The sequence below is a fragment of the Pomacea canaliculata genome, linkage group LG13, assembly GCF_003073045.1.
Source record: "Pomacea canaliculata isolate SZHN2017 linkage group LG13, ASM307304v1, whole genome shotgun sequence".
NCBI classification, from domain to species: Eukaryota; Metazoa; Mollusca; class Gastropoda; order Architaenioglossa; family Ampullariidae; genus Pomacea; species Pomacea canaliculata.
Window position 1 is genome coordinate 18285319 of NC_037602.1, and position 23239 is coordinate 18308557.

Sequence of the window (23239 nt, forward strand, 5' to 3'; positions counted from 1 at the left end):
TGCTGCATTTTACATGAGTGGAGTGGGTGGGACGTGCATTGTTTTATTCGATTTCCCATTGTCGCATGTGCCAAGCAGCACGAAATCGAGAGGAAGACACTAGCAAGCCACCAGCAACACGGATAACACGACTTTAGGCGGCAATCTCTGTAGAGGTAATTAAGGATGTTCTCAGATATCCTTTGAGCCAAATTTACGATCTCACTGCTTCTTTATCACCACAGACTGGGAAAGAAAACAAAAACCTGCGCGGCTGGCCTCTCAGGTAGTCATAAACAATAAGGTCTTACATGTAATCCATCTACTGCAGTTCCAACAAGTCGGTTCGTTGTCTACAGTAAATCTAGAGGAAAAGAATTTCGATATTTCAGCTTAACAGAAGTTGGTGAATACCAATCCAGGGTCAAAATATCTGCCCTTTAACCTTCTTGGCATGTTGTTTCCTTTTGTAAAAGCTGTTTTAACAAAATATGTATTAGTTCTAAAACGAAAAAAAGTCTATGAAAAATGTAAACATTTTAAAATTCTGTATGCTCTTAGAATCCGCCTCAGTTGGTATGCAGGCTAAATAGGAATATTTTGTATGCATTCTTTAATTTCGCTAATACGTGGAATGATGATCATACCAAACGATGATAGTGCAGACGAGCTAACTAAAGCATCATTTGAAAACACATGAACAAGATGTAAGATCAAAGTTCTCTTTTGTCGAAAGAAAAAAGAATGCCAACAGATTGCATGAAAATTAATTGAAAGGTAAATAATTTGGAAAAATTCTAAAATGTGAGACTGGAAAAGTGTAAATCCTTTGTTTTCACACCGTCTGCTTTAGTAAGAACGCATTGTAAAACCTTTGCGACACTTGCGTGGCAGCAGTGATTAACAGACAATTGATTGAGAACAATCAGATTACAGGAGTCAGCGCCAAAGAATTTTCTAATTCACACTTGGAATTAGAGAATTAACACATCAGCTTTAAGTGGATTTTCGAGAAGACAAAACGAAGACAGTTTTCTCTTCCAGCCTGTTTTGATGCGTATAAGTCGAAGCGAAAAAACAAAACCAAACCAAAAAAAAACCCACCAAAAACAAACCAAAAGAAGCACCCAAAAAACAACCTGTATCTATCCTTCATAGTACAAAGCAAAGGAAGGTAAGTTTATCCTCACAGTTTCTATAATCAAAACTTTTTAAAATTAAACTCATAACAGAATCCATTTTTATTATCAGTTTTAGACATCTGGCAAAACAAAGATAGTCATAAAAAATGTTCTTGAAATAACTGCACTCACCACACACAGTTACAGTAATAAAGCAACAGGCACTAAGCATATTTCATAAACATGTTGATTTTTATTTAGCGACAGAGTAGATATTTACCTAGGTCCGCGAGAAGATTATTTGCCTAAAACATTTCGTGGTTTCACACATAAACAAGACCCAGTTGTAAAAGACCATTAAGAATGTGTCAAACGTGTTGGAAACAAATGACTAACAAACTATTGAAATATAACGAAACAAACAAACAAACAAACAAACAAACGGTTGAGCATATAAAACTGAATGATGAGATCGACGAGGGCAGCACGGTACTTCCACGTGTCTGAAGGACAAAGAGGACCGGGAGCTCCTATAGAGCTGTTTTTGCTCTGAAGATCAGCAGGTTTGTTCTATTTTCTCACACCTCCTTTACAGACAGCTGCATTCCTAGCAGAACTCTTTTCCTGCAATTATCTGTCCTGAAGTGTCTTGTGCTTTGTGACAGAGATCAGTAAAGCAGGGAACCACCCTACATTGTACTGCTGTTGGTTCTATACATGACCGTAACAGGAAAAAAAAAAAAAAGTAAGAAGACTAACGTCTGTAAGGTTCACTTGCTCAATAACATCGCACACGGAAGTCGTTCTCGCTCCCTAAGCAAATCATTATGTAGATGAATATCACATTTAACATGCAGTCAATGTTATGGTCTTGCATTGCAGTTTGAAATATCAGAATGTTTATGCCCCTGCAGATTGCCTATACTTTAACTCTTCAAGGAGCGTATTATAAAACCTGATTGGAGCATTACTTTACAGACGCCAAACTGGATGATTCAGATCACAGAGGATGTTCTGATGGCATTCCGGCCGCCTGCACAGCCGATCGCACGAGATTGCTTGTCATCGCTGTGATCTTTACGGAACTCATCTACCTTGTTCTTAAGCGTCCTGCCGTTCACTCAGGGGCCCTTCAGCCCCTTCTTGGTAAACGCTTGCATACTACGACATTAAATTGCGAATAAGACCAGTCTGCTAGAATAAGACTATGGTAGAGACAGAGGACACTGCCAAGACCAGGGATTTGATGAGCTCGAGGATTTCAATGGACCGGCAAAAAACCAGCAGCAATCAAAGACACACGCGCCTTGCTTCAATACACTCGATTCGGATGAGGTCCATAGTGTTGTCAGAAACAGCCAGAATTTTTTTTTGGCTGCATCAGTTTCTATCCTTAATGTCAAAGCGAGAACTATCTTAATCGAACACTGGAAGCACTTTGCCCCATTTCGCATATTCCTCTATCCATTTCTTAAAAATGAATATATATATATATATATAAATATACATTATGTATTAATAATTATTTTGCACATAACGCTCTCTCACGTATGCACGCACGCATACTCACATACACACTACACAAACGATGTTTTACTTGTCAGCATCAGTGTCAGGCTGCATTGCAGACCAGTGTCAGTATTGTTGTATTACTTATACAGACGAGGTAAGCTCGGATTATACGACTGGTTACCTGCTGTCTCGATGCAGACAGATATCTTCCACTTGGGCGAGAAGCAGCTGCCAGCTAGAAGGTCGGTTGGTGAGCACTGTGATGAATGGATGAGTGGGACTCCTGCAAACACAGAGAATAAGTCAATGTAATAATAGTAACTATTTTATTTTTATGCATCCCAGTAAATCCGAAATTGTTGAAACAGTACTTAACTTGCTTAATTTTGGTCCACAACTATAAAACATCGTTAAAATGTTTGAATCTGCGATTGTGCTCGTGCAAGCCTGTTGTACTCCGCTATTTTTGTCGAAGGTTTATAGCAGGCACTCAACGTTGCTGTGATTGTGATGAAGTTTTGTGAAGAAAACGCTCACTTTAAAACAAACTGATATTTGTGTTATTGACTTTTAAACATCGATACCTGAAGGAAAAATAATATTTGTTTTATTCTGTCAAATGGTGTGGTTTTTTTTTTTTGTTTTTTTTTTTTTTTTGCTTTATGGCTGAATGCAAGAAAAATGGCAAAAATCAGCTGGGAACCACCCAGTTGGTATTTCTTCTTCACAAAAGAGCCTCTAATGCTCAAAATACGTTCGTCGATCAAAAGAAGAAATACTGGTCGTTTTTCTTTTATTTTTTTGGATGAAAAAAGAAGACTATAAAAAAAAGTACTTTCTAAGAACAGTCTTTAGAAAAACTAACCAAGACAACTTAGAACACCAACAATGATGGATATTTATCAACGCACTTAATGGAATTGAGCAACGAACCAGCGAATCATGCACAGGGGAGATAGAGAATTCTTGTCAATACTTAAAAAAATAAAACGTGACCTTGTTAAGATTAAACCATGATAAAAAATTAATTAAAATCCTTTTATGGTTGGCGGAAATCAATGTTGACATGTCAAAGACGGCCTAAAAAGGTTCCGCCAAGAGCATGAAAGGACGTGCTAAGCACACGCATGCGTAAGCGCACGCTGCTGTATGCGACATGACTGCGACACGCGTGTCTGGTTTGTAATGTGGAGAATTTTCTCGGTGTGAGCCTGATTTAAATTGTAAAAAAAAAACCTTAGTACTACAGTCTCTACAGCGCCTCAGCATTCGGCAGAATGACTTCTATCCGACTGTACTCGTCCACTTTTCTTTCTTGTATCCTTAATTTCATCGTGCTTCGGAACACTGTAAATGCACGAGCGCGCGCTGACATGGGCTTTTGCTTCATTATCTTTCCACAAATAGCACCAGGCCATGCCTTCCATGCTGCTTCCCTCTCCAATGGTGAGAAGCCCGGAAAGGCTTTCACACGGGAAGGAGTCTAAGGTTTCTGTGCTGTTGTCGTTTTGCGGTATTTGGTAAGAGACCTAACAAAATCAGGCAATTAAATTGGCTTAATAGTTCAATAATAATAATATAACAATAACAACAACCATAACAACAACCACAACAATAACACCAACAAAAACATGTGGTTTAGCTAAGGGGGAAGCAATACAAAAAGGATGGACAACAATATAGAAAAAATACTAAAGACATAAAGCGAAGACATCAGAGACAACAGTACTTCAGGCAACAGAATACCAACATTAGAGTATATAAAGAAATGTACAGAGGAATGACGGCAGGACAGATAAGAGAGAGAGAGAGAACGGAGAAATGATCCATAAACTATTTTAGAAGCTGTGCTCATGGTGGCAGGTGACCCTTGAATGTAGATTTAATAGTGGGTAACACTCGGTGACCATATGCCAGCGTGTGTAATCAGACAAAGACCGGTGTTTTCAGGAAGGAATGTGGGGAATAAGAACTCCGGATAAATGGCCAGAGCAGGAGTGTGCAAATAAATGATAGCAGATCACCGAAAGCAATTTAATGTGGGCATGAATGGCAACCAGTGCAGAGGAGAAACGCAGTCCAGTTTCTTCCAATTGCCCCGAGTACCGGACGTGCAGCTGAGCATTTTCTAGAATTTATGAATGAGATATGTAGAGCAGCAAACACAGTTACAGTAACAGAGCCTTGACAGAACGAAAGCACAGACACGAGTGTCAGCAGTTTGTAGACTGAGAATGTGACGGATGAAGCTGATTTTCCATGAATCCTCATAAACAGATTGACAGAGAGAGCTGCAAGATGTCTGTTATGGGCTGTCAGCAGTGATCGTCGAACCAGTACCTCACAGACGAAGAAAAGGCGATTTGGCCTCACCCTTACCTCACTTAATGGTCTTGGGTAGTCTGAAAATGAAGGGTTGATTTTTTTTCTTTGCGTGCACATAGAAAGCCTCTGTTTTATCGTCGTTTAGCTTCAGTTTGTTTTGCACCATCCAGTCTTTGATGTTGCTGATGGCAGAATGGACTACGGTTGCCAAGATGGAACAGTCTATCTACACCGTTAGCATTAGTCCTGAGCAAATGACATATGATAAACAAAGTCAGAGTAAATGCAGGATGACAGTGGTTTTGTATACAAAATAAACATAAGGGGTCCAAGTCCAGATCCTTGTGGGCACCATAAAAAAATGAAGCTGTCTGTAAGATTAGGCTCTGGTCTAGAACAGTTTGAGGACTGTCACTCGGAAAGGAATCAAGCATGCTAGTGCAGTTCAAGAAATGCCATAAAGAGAATAGTCTTGCAAAGAGCGTAGCGGGATCAATAGTGTGGAAAGCCGCAGACAGGTCAAGTAGAGCTAAGACAGAAACATCACCACTGTCGAGGGCAGACAGAATACCAGTGCTTACTTTAATGAAAGTAGTTTCGCTACTGTGATTAGGTCGATACGCTGACTGAACATTGGGGTCAAGATTGTGTGTGTATAAGAAAGAGTTGTGTAAACTACTTTTCCTATTATTTTAGATAGATGGACAAGCTGGAGACTGGGCAGTAGTCGTGTAAAGCGATGACGTCTATCGTGTCTTCCTTCAGAAATAATGTCACCAATGCTTTTTTTTCAAAGGTGGAAGAACGCTTGTTGACACACTGAAATTAATATCATTCCTGGAAAGTAAAACAGTCAAGAAAAAGAGGGCCGACAAACTTTCTTTGCATCACGGCGCTCATTGCGGATCATTGAATACCAGGGTTAACACTTCAATGGGCATGTCAGAGGTCGACACGTGTGATCATCGACATTGAACTGATGCTGAATGGCGTGGCGAGCTTTCAACAGCTGTGAACGCTTGTCCTAGTGCACAGATGTGTTTGTGAAACTGGTGCCGATATAAGACAATGGCAATGAAGCTCAATGAGTAGTGTTCAGACGCGAGACCTAGATATTATCTACAAGCTGCACGGATTGATCATCATGTCCTGCATGACTCAGTCCAAGACGGTGGTTTTAATGTGAGTTGACATCCCACTGCACGAAAGGAAAGGTGAGGAGAATCTCTGCCATTTGGACAGAATCAGGATGAGATGTTTAAAAGTACACACTGATATGCCCAAAAAATACTGGAGGGCTGTTTGGCTGCTGTAGTCTAGCAGGTCGTAAAATTATAAGAAAAATGTCAGGTGGCTGTGGCAAGTAGTCACTCAAGAACAAACTCATTTAATCAGACGTATCTAACTGGTCTGCGAAGCACGTAGATCTCTATCTAAGTAACGGAACATGTAGCGAGCTAGCCAACAGTCAATAAATCAGAAACAGTGAAAATTGCATCGTCCGTAGATAAGGAAAAAGAGGAAATCGCAGTGACTTGGATGTAATTAATCATGTAAAGCGAAAACCTTTAGGCCCAGATGAAGGACAGGCAGTGGAGACATCTACACACATATATACTTAAGTTGTACATGCCCTGGGTAATATCAGTACAACGGGTTACATTAAACTAACCTTTCTTCGCCAACCCGTCTGCCCTTGCGGCACTAAGAAGCGGGTAAACAAGCAATATAGCTTTCCTCTCATTTTTTCTCCATCCACACCCTTCAATTCAACACCGGGGAGTTGGTTAACTGAAAGCTAAATGAACACACGGGATCTGCCCAGACGATAGTAAGTCTGAGTTAATCCCCCACGAACCTCCCTCCCAAAGAATGTTGCCAGCCGGTATTGGTGTGAAAAGAAGAGGTCATCTCCAGTGAATCTAAAAGTTCCATTTGCTCCAAGAGTGTAGTGTCTGCATACCAAGACTTAACGACGCAGCCAATTGCCAAAAAAAGAAGGGAGGAAGAAAAAAGGTCTGGTTCCTCTGATGGTAGTCTGGTCCTAAGACATAGTGCTTCTTCTGCAAATCAAATTATCGATGGATGCGTTCAGCTCAGTACAGGAGGACCCCCCTCCTCACTGCCTCCCTAATAAAGCGGATGTGAAAATGGCCATGCAAACTTTAGTCCGAAAGTGAAGACCAGCCCAGTGACCTTAGAAAGGTCTTTCTTTTAACCGAGCACTAACGTCAAGACAACTAACAAAACATCTAAAGCAAGTCCGAAACTTTTAGAACTATCCCAAAACAGATAACAATGTAAAAATTTAAAAAAGAAGAAAAGAAGTGAAGAGTATTTTCTGTCCTGTGCCTAGTTGTACGCTGATAGTAATAAGCAAAATTAGGCAGACGGAAAAAATGCTCTTTTTCTCTCTTCTTCGTATTTTTTATTATCTGCTTTGGGATAGGTTTAAAAGTTAGCTAGTTAGATAGATAGCCATCTGATGGCGCAAAAAAGGTAAAATTGAATTGTCTGCAACATGATAAATATTTAACGTTCAATAACACTTTGGAGGGTAAACTTTCTGTCTGCTTTCTATACTTGTCAAGGTAATATTTTCATTTGAAATACCAGGCATGTTCGAAGTTCAGGACTGCCCAAAATGGATTCTCAATTAATAAAAAAAACTTTGAGTATACGTTCAAGGAAGGTAAGTGGTTTGTAGCATAACATAAACCAATAAAATGCTGCACTTAAACGTCTTAATGTTCGCTCTATTTTCAGTGTAAGCAGAAAAATAAATTGACCTACGAGCACAATTTTTGTTTGTTGTGTTTTACGCGGGGACAGTTTGCCCATGTGAACTTAGTGGCCATAACGCTGACAGTTAAAGCAGCAATGGATTTGGTATATAAAGAGAGAGAGACTTTAACCCGAAGATACCCAACGTGGATTTTCAAGTATTTGGGGGAGGCAAAAGGTGAGAAAGAAGCTTCTAGTACAGACAAATTTACCGACCATCTTCAGGATTATCCGGTTAACGGCAGTAACCCCCACCCCCTCCATGTGATGGCGGTCCTGCATGAATGTCCAAATCTGACACCCCTAAAACGTCCGGACATCAAATGACGGCTCCTGGAGGAGTTGAGAGATCAGTGCACTGACACCTTAATGGGTCGGTCAACAAATATCTTATTATCCCATTTTCTCAGGGTCTCAGAGGCCTTCTGTGCATCGCACTGGACCAAAGACTGCGGAAACGCTTGATGGACGTAAATCCTTACGAGATGTTTCGAAATCCCTCCTCAAACGCTAACGGCGAGAGCACTTTGAACGGCTTCTCTGGCTCCTTGCAGCGTCCCCACAACAAACTGAACATTATCTCTGACCTCGCCCTCGCTGTCCTCGGACAGCGCATTCTCCCAATATCGTTTCCCAAGTTTTAATGACTTTGTGGGTGCCATAGTTAAAGTACTCATGATTTGCTTCTACTGATCCCCACATTGCCACGAGTCCAACAAAGGGATTCGGCTGAACGATGCCACAGAGTATATCCCAGCAGCGCCACAGCAGGCTACTAGAAGAATATACTCTGCCCCATGTATACACAGACCTGATTGACCCACACCGCAGCATTTGAGATAATCTAGGACATTGCAGACCAGCTGATTGATTGGCACAGGCCACACAAAACTCTCGTCTAGTAGCAGTCCGGGCCAAAGAGTTGTGCGCTATGATAGCCGCGACTCATCAGGGAATCAACCTCCTCCTACACAGGTCGCCTTGCACGGCAAACGACGGGAGCCTAAGGAGGGACATAGTAAAAAGAAACCAGTGGCAAGAAGGCGAGAAGGAAAAACGAAAGAAGGAAGAAAGAATGGTGTCACGATCTGAATTTTTGCACGAGATGCCCCTTTGCAACAGGTCATTTACTTCATAGAACGGGTCATTTCCGTAAAGACAATGTTTCACAGGCTGTGCGAAATCGTGATAATCACTCTCGGATCGACGGACGACAGCTATGTGTTTCGATATCATCAGCAATTGGTTATACTTATCTAATCACTGCTGTCTTGGATAACGATAGTTAAACTCGGGTTCACCGTGCATTAAGTTTTATTTTACTGGATCGGATTTCTCATTTATGCACTTTCTGGCGTTATTAAATAGCTTTCTGTTGTATTTTCTACTATAATAAAACACTTGGTTTTGTTAGTTAATAACTGAGCTGGAATCACGTTTCTTTATCTATAGACTTAATTGTTTTCCTGTAATACTAATAGGTGGTATAATTTTCTAATCTATTAGTAATAGCTCGCAGTTTCCATTAATAAAGCATTTTACTTTTTTTTTAACTGTTTCCTAATGCAATATTTTCTTTGCAAGTAGCAAAGATTTTGTTTACTTTTAACGGTCACTTGTCATTTCAGTGGTAATATGCTGTTAAGTATAATGAGTCAGAAGCTAAGGTAATGTCACTGGCAGGCAACCAGCCCTGTAAACAGATGCCACATGCAGAGAAAGAACAGCGCGCCTGAGAACTGAACCCAGGACAGCCAACCCTCAATGGACTGGTGACAGGCGCTAACCTTTGCGCCAACTGACCGCCGTGTCTTAGGCGGATTACATCGTTACGTTCTGGACAGATACTGTCATATAAACAAAGGGATAGTCATCCGTGTCTCATTTGACTATTCTCATCTCAAAATACTCTTCAACTCGCCTATATCAAGCTAGCCATTCCATCTTGTCTGCGCATGTATGTCTCTTACCGGCTGGCGCAGTGACACCGGTACAGTCAGACAGAAAGGAAGATAAAACAGCTGGATGAAAGGAGGGGGAAGTTTGTTGGAAAAGAATATAGACAAAAGGGTCAGTCAGAGAAAAATAGAGGTATAAGACAAAGGGTTAAGCCAGCTCTCTCACCCAGCCAGAAAGAAGCTAGGTGTTGATCCCCGGCACTAGAAGCCGGGCCCACATAAGCCTAATGAACAAGAACAAAACTCAAATGGTAAGCATCTAAGAAACTAAACTAAATTTTAAAAATGTCTATGATTGCTGAACTTTCCAGATTTAAACTAAGTGACCCAGCTCATATGCGTACAAAAATGTTATTTTTAAGTAAAGGGTGTGACGGTGCTGGTGTAACTGTCAGAACCACTCACAGGCTGGCCGCTCTCACTTTGACTGAGGATCAACTTCCTGTTTACTAGACAAGAAGACCGACATCGCAAGGCCATGAAGAGGCCGAGTTTTTCCAGCCTACAGCAACTCAGCAACAACACGATCATCGTAATGGTGTTTGCATCGAACCTGTTATTCTAGACTCGGTGGTAAGCTCTTGGCCGCTGCGCAACTGAGCTTTTTTACGATCTGATAATGATGACTTGTTTACCTTTTGGTGATGTCCACTAAGAACTGAGAAGTCTCTGCTGCGGATATGTGGGTGGAGAGCAAACGTGAACAACTGGGAAAGACGTGTGAGGGAGTCAAAGGGAAGGAGGAGAAGATTGGTAATGTTAGCTTCAAAGTAGGCGTTGAGTTTGTGATGAAATATGTGGTAGACGAAAAGAACACGTGTCAGCCTGCTTCGTGATTCATTTGCTGCCTTCTATCAGTGCACGAAGTGCAAACAATTTTGAAAGGAGAAAGTTCATAAATGCGTTACATTTTCTTTGATGCAAGATTTACGAATTTACTTTGACCAGAAGAATGATTTCTAAAATAGTAAAAACAACTCAAATAGCTGGAGTGAATGGGTGAAATTGGTGTTTTACGCCAAATTAGCAAATAAGGCTACATCACAGCAAAGTAGCAGACCATGTGAACATGCCATACGCACTCATATAGCTGGAGCAATTTGAACATCACGATAAGCACCTCACTAAATTTTTGACCAACATTTCATTAATTTTTATATGCTTTCAGCCTTAACGATATGTTTAATGTAATGCTGCAAGTTTATTCATACCGGCGCCGCTGAAAGGGATGATGAACAATGCAATTACACCTTATGTTTACCTTAACAAGTCTCTTCTTGTCTTGAAATTTTTTTTTTGTCTTACATCTAATAGTATCACATTGCATTATGATCGAAATCTTTTAATTAGCATCTGTCCTAAATAAAAAAAAAGTAATGAAATGGGAAACTGATAACGACAAAACTATTTCAATTGTGTGGTGTAAACAGTACACAGAAACTGACCCATCGTCCTATAAGCAGCCCCAGTCTTCACACTTCTCATTCGTAAAAGGTACGAGAGTGCAGTTCACCCCGTTGAGTTGCAAGTTATCAAGTTAAAAGCGAACTCCTTTAAAATCCGCTTGCACGTTTTACGAATGAAAAATAATAGGATGCCTTGGGCTGAAATAAAAAAAGAGTCGAGCACCCTTCTTTGGTTTCCTAGGATTAGTGATTGTGTGAAAGTGGACATGCTGTTTGTTTTTCTCTCTACATTAGCATCTTTATTTCTCATTACCACCGTTCTTACCCCTAGCTCCAGCTTCAAGGCAGCATCGGTCTTCCTTGCCATCAGTCAAATTACGACATCACCAAGCTCTTGCCCTTCTCACTATTCATTTAGCATGTCGTCAATAACGATTACAACATGCGTGTAAAGCAGACTTTTCAAGTTTAGCTCTGTCTGACGGCTTAGCTGTCAGGGATTTTAAAAAAATTCTGCAAGAAAAAAGATCAGCTAATCCCAACTGCTAGGGAGCGGAACCCAATAACTAGAAGTATATAGGCTTATATCGAAGAAACACAGGAGTCCACAGCTGAGCCGAGATAAATCGTCAGATTCTGGGCTTTGGGTGAAAAGAAAGCGTGAAGTAAGCGGGTGGGAAAAGGCGTGCTTACATGTTGTGATAATTGCCAGCCTCGATGCTGCGTCTTGTAAATCGCCTTACAATCGACGAGCAGGTGCTCGTGCTGCGCGCTGTGGAGGTAATGTATCAGTTAATGTCGGCACGGCAGCTACAGCAACTCATCACGACGCCTGGGAGACCCAAACACTAGCAGCCTCTTTTTATTCTTTTTTCCCCTTCTAAAATCCTTTAAGTTGCTGAAAAAAAAAGAAAGCTATAAGAATCGAGCAGGCATCCAGTGTTGCTCGGTTCATACCAAAGGATTTTCAGATACCCGAACCGTTTAGGGCCACTCACTGTTTCGAATGTTCGCTGCAGTCGGATGGAATTTACATCCTAGGGGATTCAGTGACAGATGCGAGAAACATGTTTATAATAACTCCTACTGTGCCGCACTGTTGTTTCCCGTATCCATCTTCATTCCATCGGATATTCCAAAATCCAATCTGAAGCAAAGTTTCCCTAAATATTTTATTTAACATAGGCAGGACGGATTGTTACAGGCATAAAGCTTTCTACCAGACACTCCGCACCCTTCATCCCTCCTTTTTTTTTTCTTTATTCGTCTATCCTTCTCTGTCCATTCTCGCTGGAGGATAACATTTCTGAGAAGCCAGCGAAGTGCAGCAAATTCGCTTTTCTTCTCTCCTCTCGCCAAGACGTCGATGAACTGAGTGTCGGGCCGAGGATAAACGAATACAGTTTTCCTCTGTTAAAGGGTCTTACGAGGTGATGTCGAGTGCTCGACTGTGGCAAATGTGTACGCGAAGGTCTTCAGCAAATTTGCTAAACACAGCTCACATACGAGACAATGCGTTCAGTTAAGAAGGACCTTCACGCTTTTAAGCAAGGGACATCGTATAGGTGGAGGAAGATGGAGTCTGGCAAAATGATAGGAGAGCCAACATAAAAAAGGCAGCTGCCTTTGTTGAGAGAGGGGGAGAGAAAAGAAAGTGGAAAGACAGACTCTCGCCAGAGGTAGTGGTAGACCCTCCACCCTCACCCTCTATGACCCACCCGCAAGCACGCAATCAAAAACACAAACAACGTGCACAGTAAACAACACCCAGGCAGTTCACCTATTAGTTTACTAGTTCCTCAAGCATACCTCTGATCTCGGGAGACGGTGCTTTTATGACAACCATGCTTGCCATGACACGCACAGTGATGCAAAGCACTATGTAAGAACAAGAGCCCTCTGGTGTACCTCCCACTGACAGCGATTTCTTTAACGGTTACCGAATTGTGAGCTTACACAATACACTGCGGTCGGTTGAGTGGAGAGCGCGCACGCGTGCTGAGGGTAGACTGGAATACACAAGAACAGCAAGGCAATCAGGCATACACTTTTTACACCGGGGCCAATTATTCTGCTTGAGGAAGTTTATGATCTAGCGGCAAGACATACGCTTTTAACCACTCAAGGGTTTCTTTTGTAGAAGTCAAACATTTTGTCTGTGTCTTGCTGTCGTGTCCGAAGAAAGGTTGTGAGTCCTTCAGCCAGACAAGACAAAAAATAATGGACCTAAACTTGCGTCAGCCTCTAAATAGGAACCTACTTCAACGGATGTGATAAATTAAAAAAAGTTGGAATCCGAAATGAAGACTAGGATTGACAATGTAAATGAATACGTAAACTCTATGAATGTTGGCATTGCATCCCTTGAAAAAAACGTGAAGATATGAAATGAAGTCTCTCAAAGAAAAAAAGCCAGAGGAGAAAACATGGAGTTAGATGATAATAAATTTTTTGACAGAACTCATAGACTGAACTGCGGAAACTAACTCTTCAGTTGTGCTCCACTTTAAGCTTTCTTCAAGAATAAAGAAAAAGTTCTTAGAGCCAAGCGAATTATGAAGGGCATAAATATCTTTATTGGAGATGATTTGCCAAAGCGAGTAAGGATATACAAGAGAGACTTTTCCCACTGTTCAAAAAGCCAAAAGAAGAAAACAAAAAGTGAAAGATGGTTTATGATCATTTAATTATAGCTAGGAAAAAATACGACTACAACAAGCATGCGGACAGCCAAAAGATCGAAACTAGAAAACCGCCCGGCCTCTCGAGACATCAACAAAAATATCACGTGTCAGTGCAAACTGTGAATCATTGGATTCGAATACACACCGCACAAATAAGCCATCAGTGACCCGACAACCTCATGCTGACGTACCGACTGGTGCTTCTGGCTGTGACCCCAGCGTGACCCACGACTGTGAAGTGGAAAGAGCGAGTGATCGTAGCTCACAAACACCTGCCCTAGACACTGCCGACTTGGTCACTTGCGTAAATAATGAGTTCGGGGTTATAATGGTAAACAATGAAGAGAGAACAAAGCAATATTGAATAAAACAAAACAATGTGCAGTAATTACGCAGAAGATGATAATTATTTGAACTTCTTGAACTGGGACATAGAAAAGTTACTGTCAAAGCTAGATTTACCAGGCTATTTGGCAAGCAAGTCAGACCAGTCTTGTGTTATGGAGCAGAAATATGGGGCCTTAACGAAAAGCATGCTCTGAAAATATTTTTGGGTGTGGGTAAATGTACTCCATGATGATATTCGGTGATTTAGAAGATACCCACTTTCATTAACATATATGTAAGTTGTGTGAACTGCTGTATAAAACTAACACCGATGGCGCAACGTAGACTTCCATGGAGCCTGAAAAAATGCCACAAGGACTAGACACAAGAAGAAAAGCTGGGTATCGGAGTTTAGGCTTATTCTTGTTAGGTGTGGCTTTGGACATGTCTGGCTAAATCGAGGGTGGAAGCAGTTAGAAATTTAATAACTGTTTTAAACAGGATAATTCTCACTGGCAAGAATTAAACAGTATCACCACTAGTTACAGATTTAGTTTTTGTCAGTTAAGTCTGCGCCACACATAGATGTATTTCAACATAGACATAGATTCCTAGAAATGCACTGGTGCCACTTGATTTGGAATTTGAGACATTATGTCACATGCCTAAAGATATTCTGACCATAAAATAAGTAAGACGAGCACTATGTCATCGTGCCCTATGTCATCAACGAAGAGGATGAGTTTCATTTTATATCATGCTATCTCTGACAGATCTCAGAAAAAGTTTCATCTCAAAAATAAACTGCATTACACCTAATTACTTTAAACTTCTGATGCTGCTGTCAACAACAACAACAACAAAAAATAATATTGCGAAACCTTGCTACGTTTTTATTCTAGCGACAAAGAAAAGAAATACTACTCTACGCATATCTTTATCTACTGTCTATTGCATCTTTCTTTAAAAATATGATGTATACTAATCCTTTAGCTCTGAGGTAATTATAGCCGATATTATTTTGCTTCTCCCACAGTTCAGAACTTTCGCCGAAATTATACAAATATGTCAGTAGGAGGTTCTTATCAAAAACACGCATCAGGTTACCTAAAATCGGGGAATGAGCTGTCACGTGCGCAATAAGTCCAAGGATCTGGGCTCAATAATAATAATCTAATAATAATTATTTAGAAAATTAATCACACGAAAAATAATAAGCATGGACACAAAAGAAAAACATAAACATGCATATAGTTTTAAAAATACTGTCTTAAACGATAATACGCCTGTTTATGTTTTTAACAAAATGCTTACTCAATAAGTTTAACTGGCATGTGCTCTGCACTAACATAATGGGAGTCGGGGGCCAGTTCAGTTGCTCGTGTCCCCATGACAGGGAGGATCGCACGTTCGTTACACGGATTGCCTGTAGTTGTCTCTACTGACAGCTGGGGTTAGGTTTTCCCTCGTGTACCCTATCTTCAAACTTTTCAGCCCACAAAATAGAGTTTAATCTCCGTACTTAGTAAATGTGCCTAACCCTTTCTCTTTCTGTGCACGTGTGCGAGTGAAAGACTTCAAGACTTCCACGTGCAAAGACACTGAGGGCAACGAACTGCGTTTTAATAACTATGACAAGCGACCTTAACCTGCAAGGACCTGAAAGTAATCTTTTTGTAATTCTTGCTTCTCTCGGAGACAGGTGTTCGGCTACAGTTTGAAGAAAAGAAATAGAAACTATATTTTCGACTTTCGGTCGCCGAACAAATTTTTGCCCGTCTGGAGCAAGCCATGAAAAAGTATACCGAATAATTTAGATCATTTGCTTCAATTCAGACCGGACTGCAAGCGCTGTTGGAGGTGAACTGGTTACGTTTTCCTGGCGCTCACTTGTGCACGAGACGAACCCGGCGAGGGTTCAGTGGAAATTGGTCAAGAAGAGGAGGGAAATCAGTGCAGATAACCTAGCCAACCCACTACAGCGTGTAACCGTTCCGACAATGTATTGCATTCACTTGAGTACCGGCCTACCGACTGTAATAATTATGGAGGACATGGGGAGGGGTCCTGGTGAACACACGCAAGTGTCTTCCTAGGAAAAACTTTAACTGATACGATCTCAAGTCTAACAACTATGGGATTATAGTAGTTCAAACTGTTTATTGCACAGAATCTAAAAAAAAAAATCCCAATACTTAGCACAATTTTTGAATGTTTGGCTGCTGTTTATATAATTAATGTAATTTTTTTTAGAATTGTAATTTAAATAAAAAATTGTAATTATCCCCCTGCCCCACAAGCTTTAAAATAAAACATCTTCTCTATCAACACACACAATGAGATAGTCTACGTGTGCAGGTCAACCGATTACCAATCACAATAATGAAAACAATCCATCAAAAAGAAGATTAGGTGCATAGGTAAGAGGGATGACAGGAACTCTGCCCTTGCCTATCATTGTTAATTAACAGTGTACAGTGTCTTATTCCATACATGTCATAGTGATTGATGTAGGTGTCTAGAAGATGTACAAGTGGATGAAACTACATGCTGTGGTGTTCGTCGGTGTTTGGATGTGAATTTTTGCTGTACCTGACAACCCTATCGATCCCTTTTACCCTAGAGAGTTCTTACTCATCCGACCTTCCCCTCTTCATGTCGAGCATTCCTTCCGAAATTAATGGAAAGAAAGGAAATGTAGACTGCGCATATGAAGAGTGAAGAATGAACAGCGAACTTCCACCACTAGCCATCCGTGCTACTGACAAACAAACATGAAGTCGATATGCAATGAAGTGAATGAGTTAGAGGCTTCGGACTTGTGCATGAAGGAATATCATCAGACCTGCCTGTTTGTCTGACTGAAATATGGCTCAAAGACACTGATGGCAACAACTCGTATAATTTTGGGTTTAGGCTTTCATTTTGCTGCAATCACTCGGCAAAATCCGTTTCAGACGGTGTATGCTTGGAATTCAACAAAAGGTGGTGTTGTGAAAAGTCGGCACCCCAGATATCAAAGTGCAGAAAACAAAGGACAGGAGTGACATGGTCCAGTTTCCTAGCCCAGACGTGCAGCGGAGTTTTGTACTTTCCTAAATATAAAAACCGTGGGCGACTAAAGAACTGAAAAAAGGCACTGAATAATAAAAAAACCCTCGTTTGTCAAAAAACGTCAGGGAACAGACATATGAGGGCTGGCAAAAAGAGAATATAAAGACAAGACTGAGTTACATGGTTGTGCTGCTGACTTTTGTTATGTCAAGTCTGATGGTTTTTGTCGATCATAAAGGGGACTGTAGCTTCCCCAATTTTTGAATACTTTTTATTCGCGTTTTTGGGAAATCATGATTTTTACTGTGAGGAAATAATTTCCGTGGCAAAATTGTTGAAGCAGATTAACATTAATAAGGTGCAGGATCCAACATAAATCTGTGGGTATGTTTTAAATTTCTGTGCTATTCAGTTGGGCGGAGTGTTTCAACATCTTTTTCGACTCTTTCGTGATTCAGGTTACCTTCTAGCCCCTTTGTAACTTTCTAACATTGTTTCACTTCCATAGAAAGCTAATTCCAATCGACCTAATGATTTTCGACAAACAGAATTAACCTCCCTTGAAATAAAAATGGTCAAAAAATTGTATCCTAGCACCGGCAGGACCAAACTGGACCCTCTGTACTTTGATCATAGGGCGGGGAGGTGTTGAAGTTATTCCTTCTAAATACATCGAATAAACATCTGGAAAAGCCAAACGCTTTTGTTGAATTTTATTTCAGTGTCCAGCACAGTACAACCTTACTGACACCCGATTTTTTTCTTGCACATCACCTGATTTCGTAGACATCGCATTTTATTTTACTTGCAGACAGTAACAGTTTTTGTACATGGTAGTTATTTTGATACTGTAATTACAAGCACTGGATCTTTGCATCGCTGTCATCTATCATCCTAGTTGTACATCATGTTTGCCGACAGCATTACCAAAAAGAACAGTTTTTCTGTCCATAATACAGGAACCGTGTGAACAGTACTGTCCACTCTAAGGGCGTTAGTGTCAAACAGTTAACATCTTTTTCTATAGAGACATTTAATATTGTTTTTGCCGAACAACAAAGAGATGTGATTTCGGTTGTGCGGAGGTGTTTAATATCACAGGTGTGTCTGAAAGTAGTTTCAAATGACAGATTGCGCTTGCTATCTAGCGTGGGTTTTTTTTTTCTAATGCACTATTTGTCTTTGTGGTCTAACTGAAAATGAATTTATTTCGTGGTCAAATCGTCTGTAAGACAATGTAGTAGAACCGACTACTGGAAGTGGTAAATCGGGTGTCGGTCGATTCAACCACTTACAGATGTGACCACGTGGTCAAATACTCCAGTGATAGAATCGACTGGTGACCGTGGAAGCGATTCTGGTCTGCAGTGGAATCGACAACAAGCAGCAGGTGGAACCTATTTCGTCCTGTGGTAAATTTGGCAAACACGTGAATCTACGGTTCACGACCCGGTTTATGCCTTCAGGAAGGAAATGGAAAAGAATTTGGCTAAATAGCAAGAACAGCTTGAAACAAGATTGTCGTGATGTTGTAATGATGTCTTGAGTCTCCTTCATGCACTCACTCCTAATCACGCACCGAAAGATCGATTACCGGATAGACGCACAGGTATAGGAAAGCCCATAAGAAAGCGAAAGAATATTCTGCTGTACAGTGTTACAAAATTTGTATCAGATATATATTTTTTCAGCCAAAGCGAACGCATTTAAATGCAAAAACAAGATTTTTAGGAGCTGTACTTTTAACACGGCGTGAGCACGTTGATACGATCACGTGGTCAACGTACAGCATTTCGCGAGATGCATACACGTGTGCATATAAGTTTAAGTCATGGATAATCGAAAAGTTTTTGTGAATTTTTGCAAAAAAAAACAAAAAACAAAAACAAAAACAAAAAACAAACTCGTATCTGAGACAGGAAACTGCGCTCAACAGTCAGGAGTAGTTCTGCAGTGAGTACTCATTAGTATTTTACAAACGATACATAATATTGACCATCAAATATTATCACCTAGGTATTGATCCTGTAGCGCGGATCTTAGATACCTTATTGGTCACAGTTATATAAGCATGAAACTGACTCACTCTCATTATATATCTGCTGATTTCTAAAAGCCATATAAGCTAGGAGAACCCCCAAGCCTAGAGAGTGAAAGCGGTGACTATTTACTGCGACGAGGACAGGAAGGAAGAGCCGTCATTATTATCTCCTTTGATATATAGACAAAGCCTGATATCAGATTGGTAGTCGCGTGGGATGTTGCAGCCTCGCCAACTTCACGACCAATCATAAGCTTTTCCTGTCGAGATCAATAGCGCCGTAGACGGTCCGTAAGTGCGTCTCTAATGAGCGACTGCACGCGAGTTCTGGAGGTGTTCACATCCGTGGTGCCTTCACATAATTATCAATCATAATAGCAGGACACATCATGGCTGCAATCATCTGCTGAAGTGATTTGCCAAAATTCTGCTTTTGGAAAACACGGTAGCGCGTGGGGTGGGAGTAAATCCCTAACAGCAAATATTCTTTATTTAAAACTTTTGTCTACTCACTTCACGAACAAGAAACACATTTCACTGGTTCGTGGAAGGTTGTCTTTGCAGGGTAAGGTGTACCACAACATTCGCTCGCTGTAGCACGTTGTTTTTGTCACTGAGATGACAGTTCTAGCAATCCAATGTCTGCTCCTCAGACTGTCTCATATTCTGTACATTTTGTGCTTTATAAACCTGTTGCCAGCCTTGTAGAAGTGGCTTTTATCTTATTCCTGTCACGGTGTATATAACTGTGATTTCTGCTGTAACGACTGTAGATAGCTCATCAGAGAGCTCGGTTTTAAGTGCTTTTCGAGGACAAGAAGGTTACAATACACCCGGCCAGTGACGAACAAGTCTGACAGACAGTCTATCACGATTCTGCCTTTTGACAGACATGAACATATAAATGCATATAAAAGTTGCTCCGGAGTCTACAAATAATTTAACATGGCGTCCTTGTATTTCTATTGAGACGACACAAAGTTTGCTAGGTGGTTGTTTGTTTAGTACACTATTATTTTAAAAATATGAAAGATTGCTTGAAACTCACTTTTTTTGCAGTATTATGTCTGTCGATTGCATTTTTAGTTAATATTGTACAATGCTTCCTCTTGCAAGAAGCCAGGCTCAACATCAGAGCTTAGCACTGCTTGTAACATTACTCATAACAGTACAACAATAACAAAATTCATTAAAGAACAAATTTTGCAAAGAAATAAGTGCGAATACCATCTAAATAGATTGCAATGAAGGCAATAATTAAAAATTAAATCAATGCATAAATTAAATTTTAATGTATGCCAATTTTTTGCTTCGACGTCCTTGCAGTCAAAATCTTGAAGTTTCAGCATTCTAGTCCTAAACTTCTAATACGTGGGCAAGCTTTTCATCTGTAAAAGGCAGCATTCCAGTCTGCGTGGTAGTCAGAAGGCTGTCAGATGTGTCGGACGGTGATAGTTAAGGTGTCCCTTTTGTCATCGGGTTTTGCCCAATTAATTCAAAGTCGACAGAAAATACTTAATCGGTGTGAGGAGAAAAGCCGATTGCGCCTAACGACGGTGGCCAGTGACGTCTGGAATTGATGTCTTAAGAACAGTCCGCTGGTGCTGCGAGGTCAGCCTCCCACTATCACATGCGTGGGCCTCACGACGAAGCAGACTAATAGGGCTTCCCATCTGCAACACATTAATAGCCTCCAAAACGGTTCCAGAGTCGTCATTTCTCCCTCCCTCTAACTACGAGTGTGAAGGAGTGAATAAGTGAGTGTTCGCATGAATAAGCGCGACTGTGAATCGAGCAGTTGAAGCACAGTAAACGCTTTACTTGAGTGAAACTTGGTTTTAAAGTAGCGAAATGGTGAAACACTTGTACTCGTGATGTCCCTAACAAAACTTGACATGTTGACAGATCATGGAAGACTATGACGTTTCAAGTAAAAGGAGAAATAAAAAGTGCGGTTGAGACTAGCCATTCGTTCTTCCACTCCCTGCTTCCTCTATGTTTCCTTTTTCTCGGTAAAAAATTGGAATGACGTAGAGATCGAAGTCCTAGAAGATTTGTGTTGTTATTTTGAGCCATTAACAGTTCATCGACTTGGGCAACTGGACAATTAAACAAAGCTTACGATCTTACAAAACGAAAAGACTATTCCTATCACACTTGATGAGAATCCTACAAACGTTAGACGCGATATTTTAAATGTCCACATCAATTTACTTTCAAATTATGTATCAATGTAGTCTTTGGTTTTTTCCCTGTTTACACAAGCCTTAAATTATTTTGATCTTATACAAACGTTTAAAATTTACACCCAAGTTGCCCAAATAATTTGCTTGCAAATTGACAAGGGTCAGAAAATTTGTACAAAAAGAAAAAATTATTCTACATACTACCCTAAAACTTGAAATGTTCCTAGAAAAAAAAATTCAAAACTTTGTTCTTTCGAGCTCTACAAAATGTAAATCAAAACCAGAGATAGAAATTCATGGAATGTCTTGGTGTCGATCCCTGTGATGTATGCTACTGGTGTCTCCTACTGGCAACCTAGCCCAGGGGTAGGAGGACTTTTTGTGTCGCATTGCTTCATATTCTGAACATTGCCAGTAGCATGAGATTTAAAATCGCTGTTCCTGAAATGTCGACCTCTAACTCATCAGGGGCTAAAACTTTTGATTAAATTTTTTTCCTTGGACTTATCGACCATTTTTCCAGTTATAAGTCACTGATGTAGGTATTGCGAGCGATACTGTGGCACGAAACACAACGTACGGGATGATGCATATGACTGTGTGTTAGTCTTTATTATTCACTTACTAACACTCCGCACAGACAGATGTAGGTAAAAAAAGAGAAATACAGGAGAACGGACGACAAACATAAACAATATTAAGAGGAAAATAGTGTTTAAAGCTCCTTATATTTTGTTTAACACAGAAAAGCAAGCTCAAAAGTTCAAGATGAGCGCTCAGTGTGACGAGAGGAAGCGCTGCAACACAGTTTTGCACATAAATCTTCAGCCGACGATGCCAATAACACAATTATATCCACCCCGTACTTCCAAACTGCATTAAAAATGTGACAGTCCGATTTTTCTTTTCCAGCTATCACTTGCTTTTCCTTTTGATAGTACTGGCCTTAAGACAGTTTTGTGAAAAACAACTGAATCTAACCCTCATTAATCGCAAGCCTCGCTCTCTTTAGGATTTTTGTAAATGGTATTTCTGATCACGTGTTTCCCATGCTCTAGCGACCAACATCATTGCTTGGATCCCCATCCATCCCCAGCACACGACACAGAATAATTTGACCAGACCCGGCAATGGCCAATGCCGTAGACACCCTGTGCAATTGCTGCCGCGTCCTCCCATGTCGGCCTGAACACCCGTCATCTTGATGACCCGCCACCGTTGATCCCGCACCGCGATGACTTTCCGCGCTTTCTCATCCAGGGGAAAATACTCTTAAGACTTGTCTGCCCTTTACAGCGCCGATATCTTTATCCACTGCCGGTTCTTCAGCTCTTGAAGCTGCTTCCGTCTACCACTGGAAACTTCTGCACGTACCTCCATTTCCTAAATCACAGGTCCTGTCTCGAGACGGTGGCCATTTTCAGCGCACACGTCGATGCGTCTTCTAATGCTGTCGGCAGCTGACTTCCTCCATAACCTAATTATCGGTTCTTTTTTTAGTTCTGGAACTCTCAATTGTTTATAGCAGTACATTTATTTGAGTGCCAAGAAATCTCCTTCCTTTAAAACAAGGGAGGCGGGCTTTTTTCCCTCCCAGGGCCAGTAGGATATGTTAAGATCGTTCGCGGGCCAAACAAAATTATCAACCGAAAATATATATTATTTTGGTCAAGCTATATTAGCCTGCTGTGTTGAGTCGGAAGTTCCACACCCCTGCTTTTCTTCGCGCCATCTCAGTGACCTAAGACCTAAAGTGTGTATCTGCGAATATTTAACAGTCTCCTGGACTTTTGAGATCGGCAAAGCAGAGAATACTCATTTAGCCTCGGCAAAGCTAATACACGAGGCACTTATTCTGTCTG

The 23239-nt window shown here is 40.8% G+C and overlaps 1 protein-coding gene across 3 annotated transcripts in view; it reads right to left on the bottom strand.

The window, feature by feature from the left end:
* The window catches only part of LOC112553652 (focadhesin-like), a 137005-nt gene that overhangs the window by 25478 nt on the left and 88288 nt on the right, over window positions 1–23239 (bottom strand). For all 3 annotated transcript variants that reach the window (XM_025221008.1, XM_025221007.1, XM_025221006.1), the window contains one exon: window positions 2794–2895. In XM_025221008.1, coding sequence (XP_025076793.1) covers window positions 2794–2895 — 102 coding nt within the window. The remainder of the gene's footprint in view (window positions 1–2793; window positions 2896–23239) is intronic.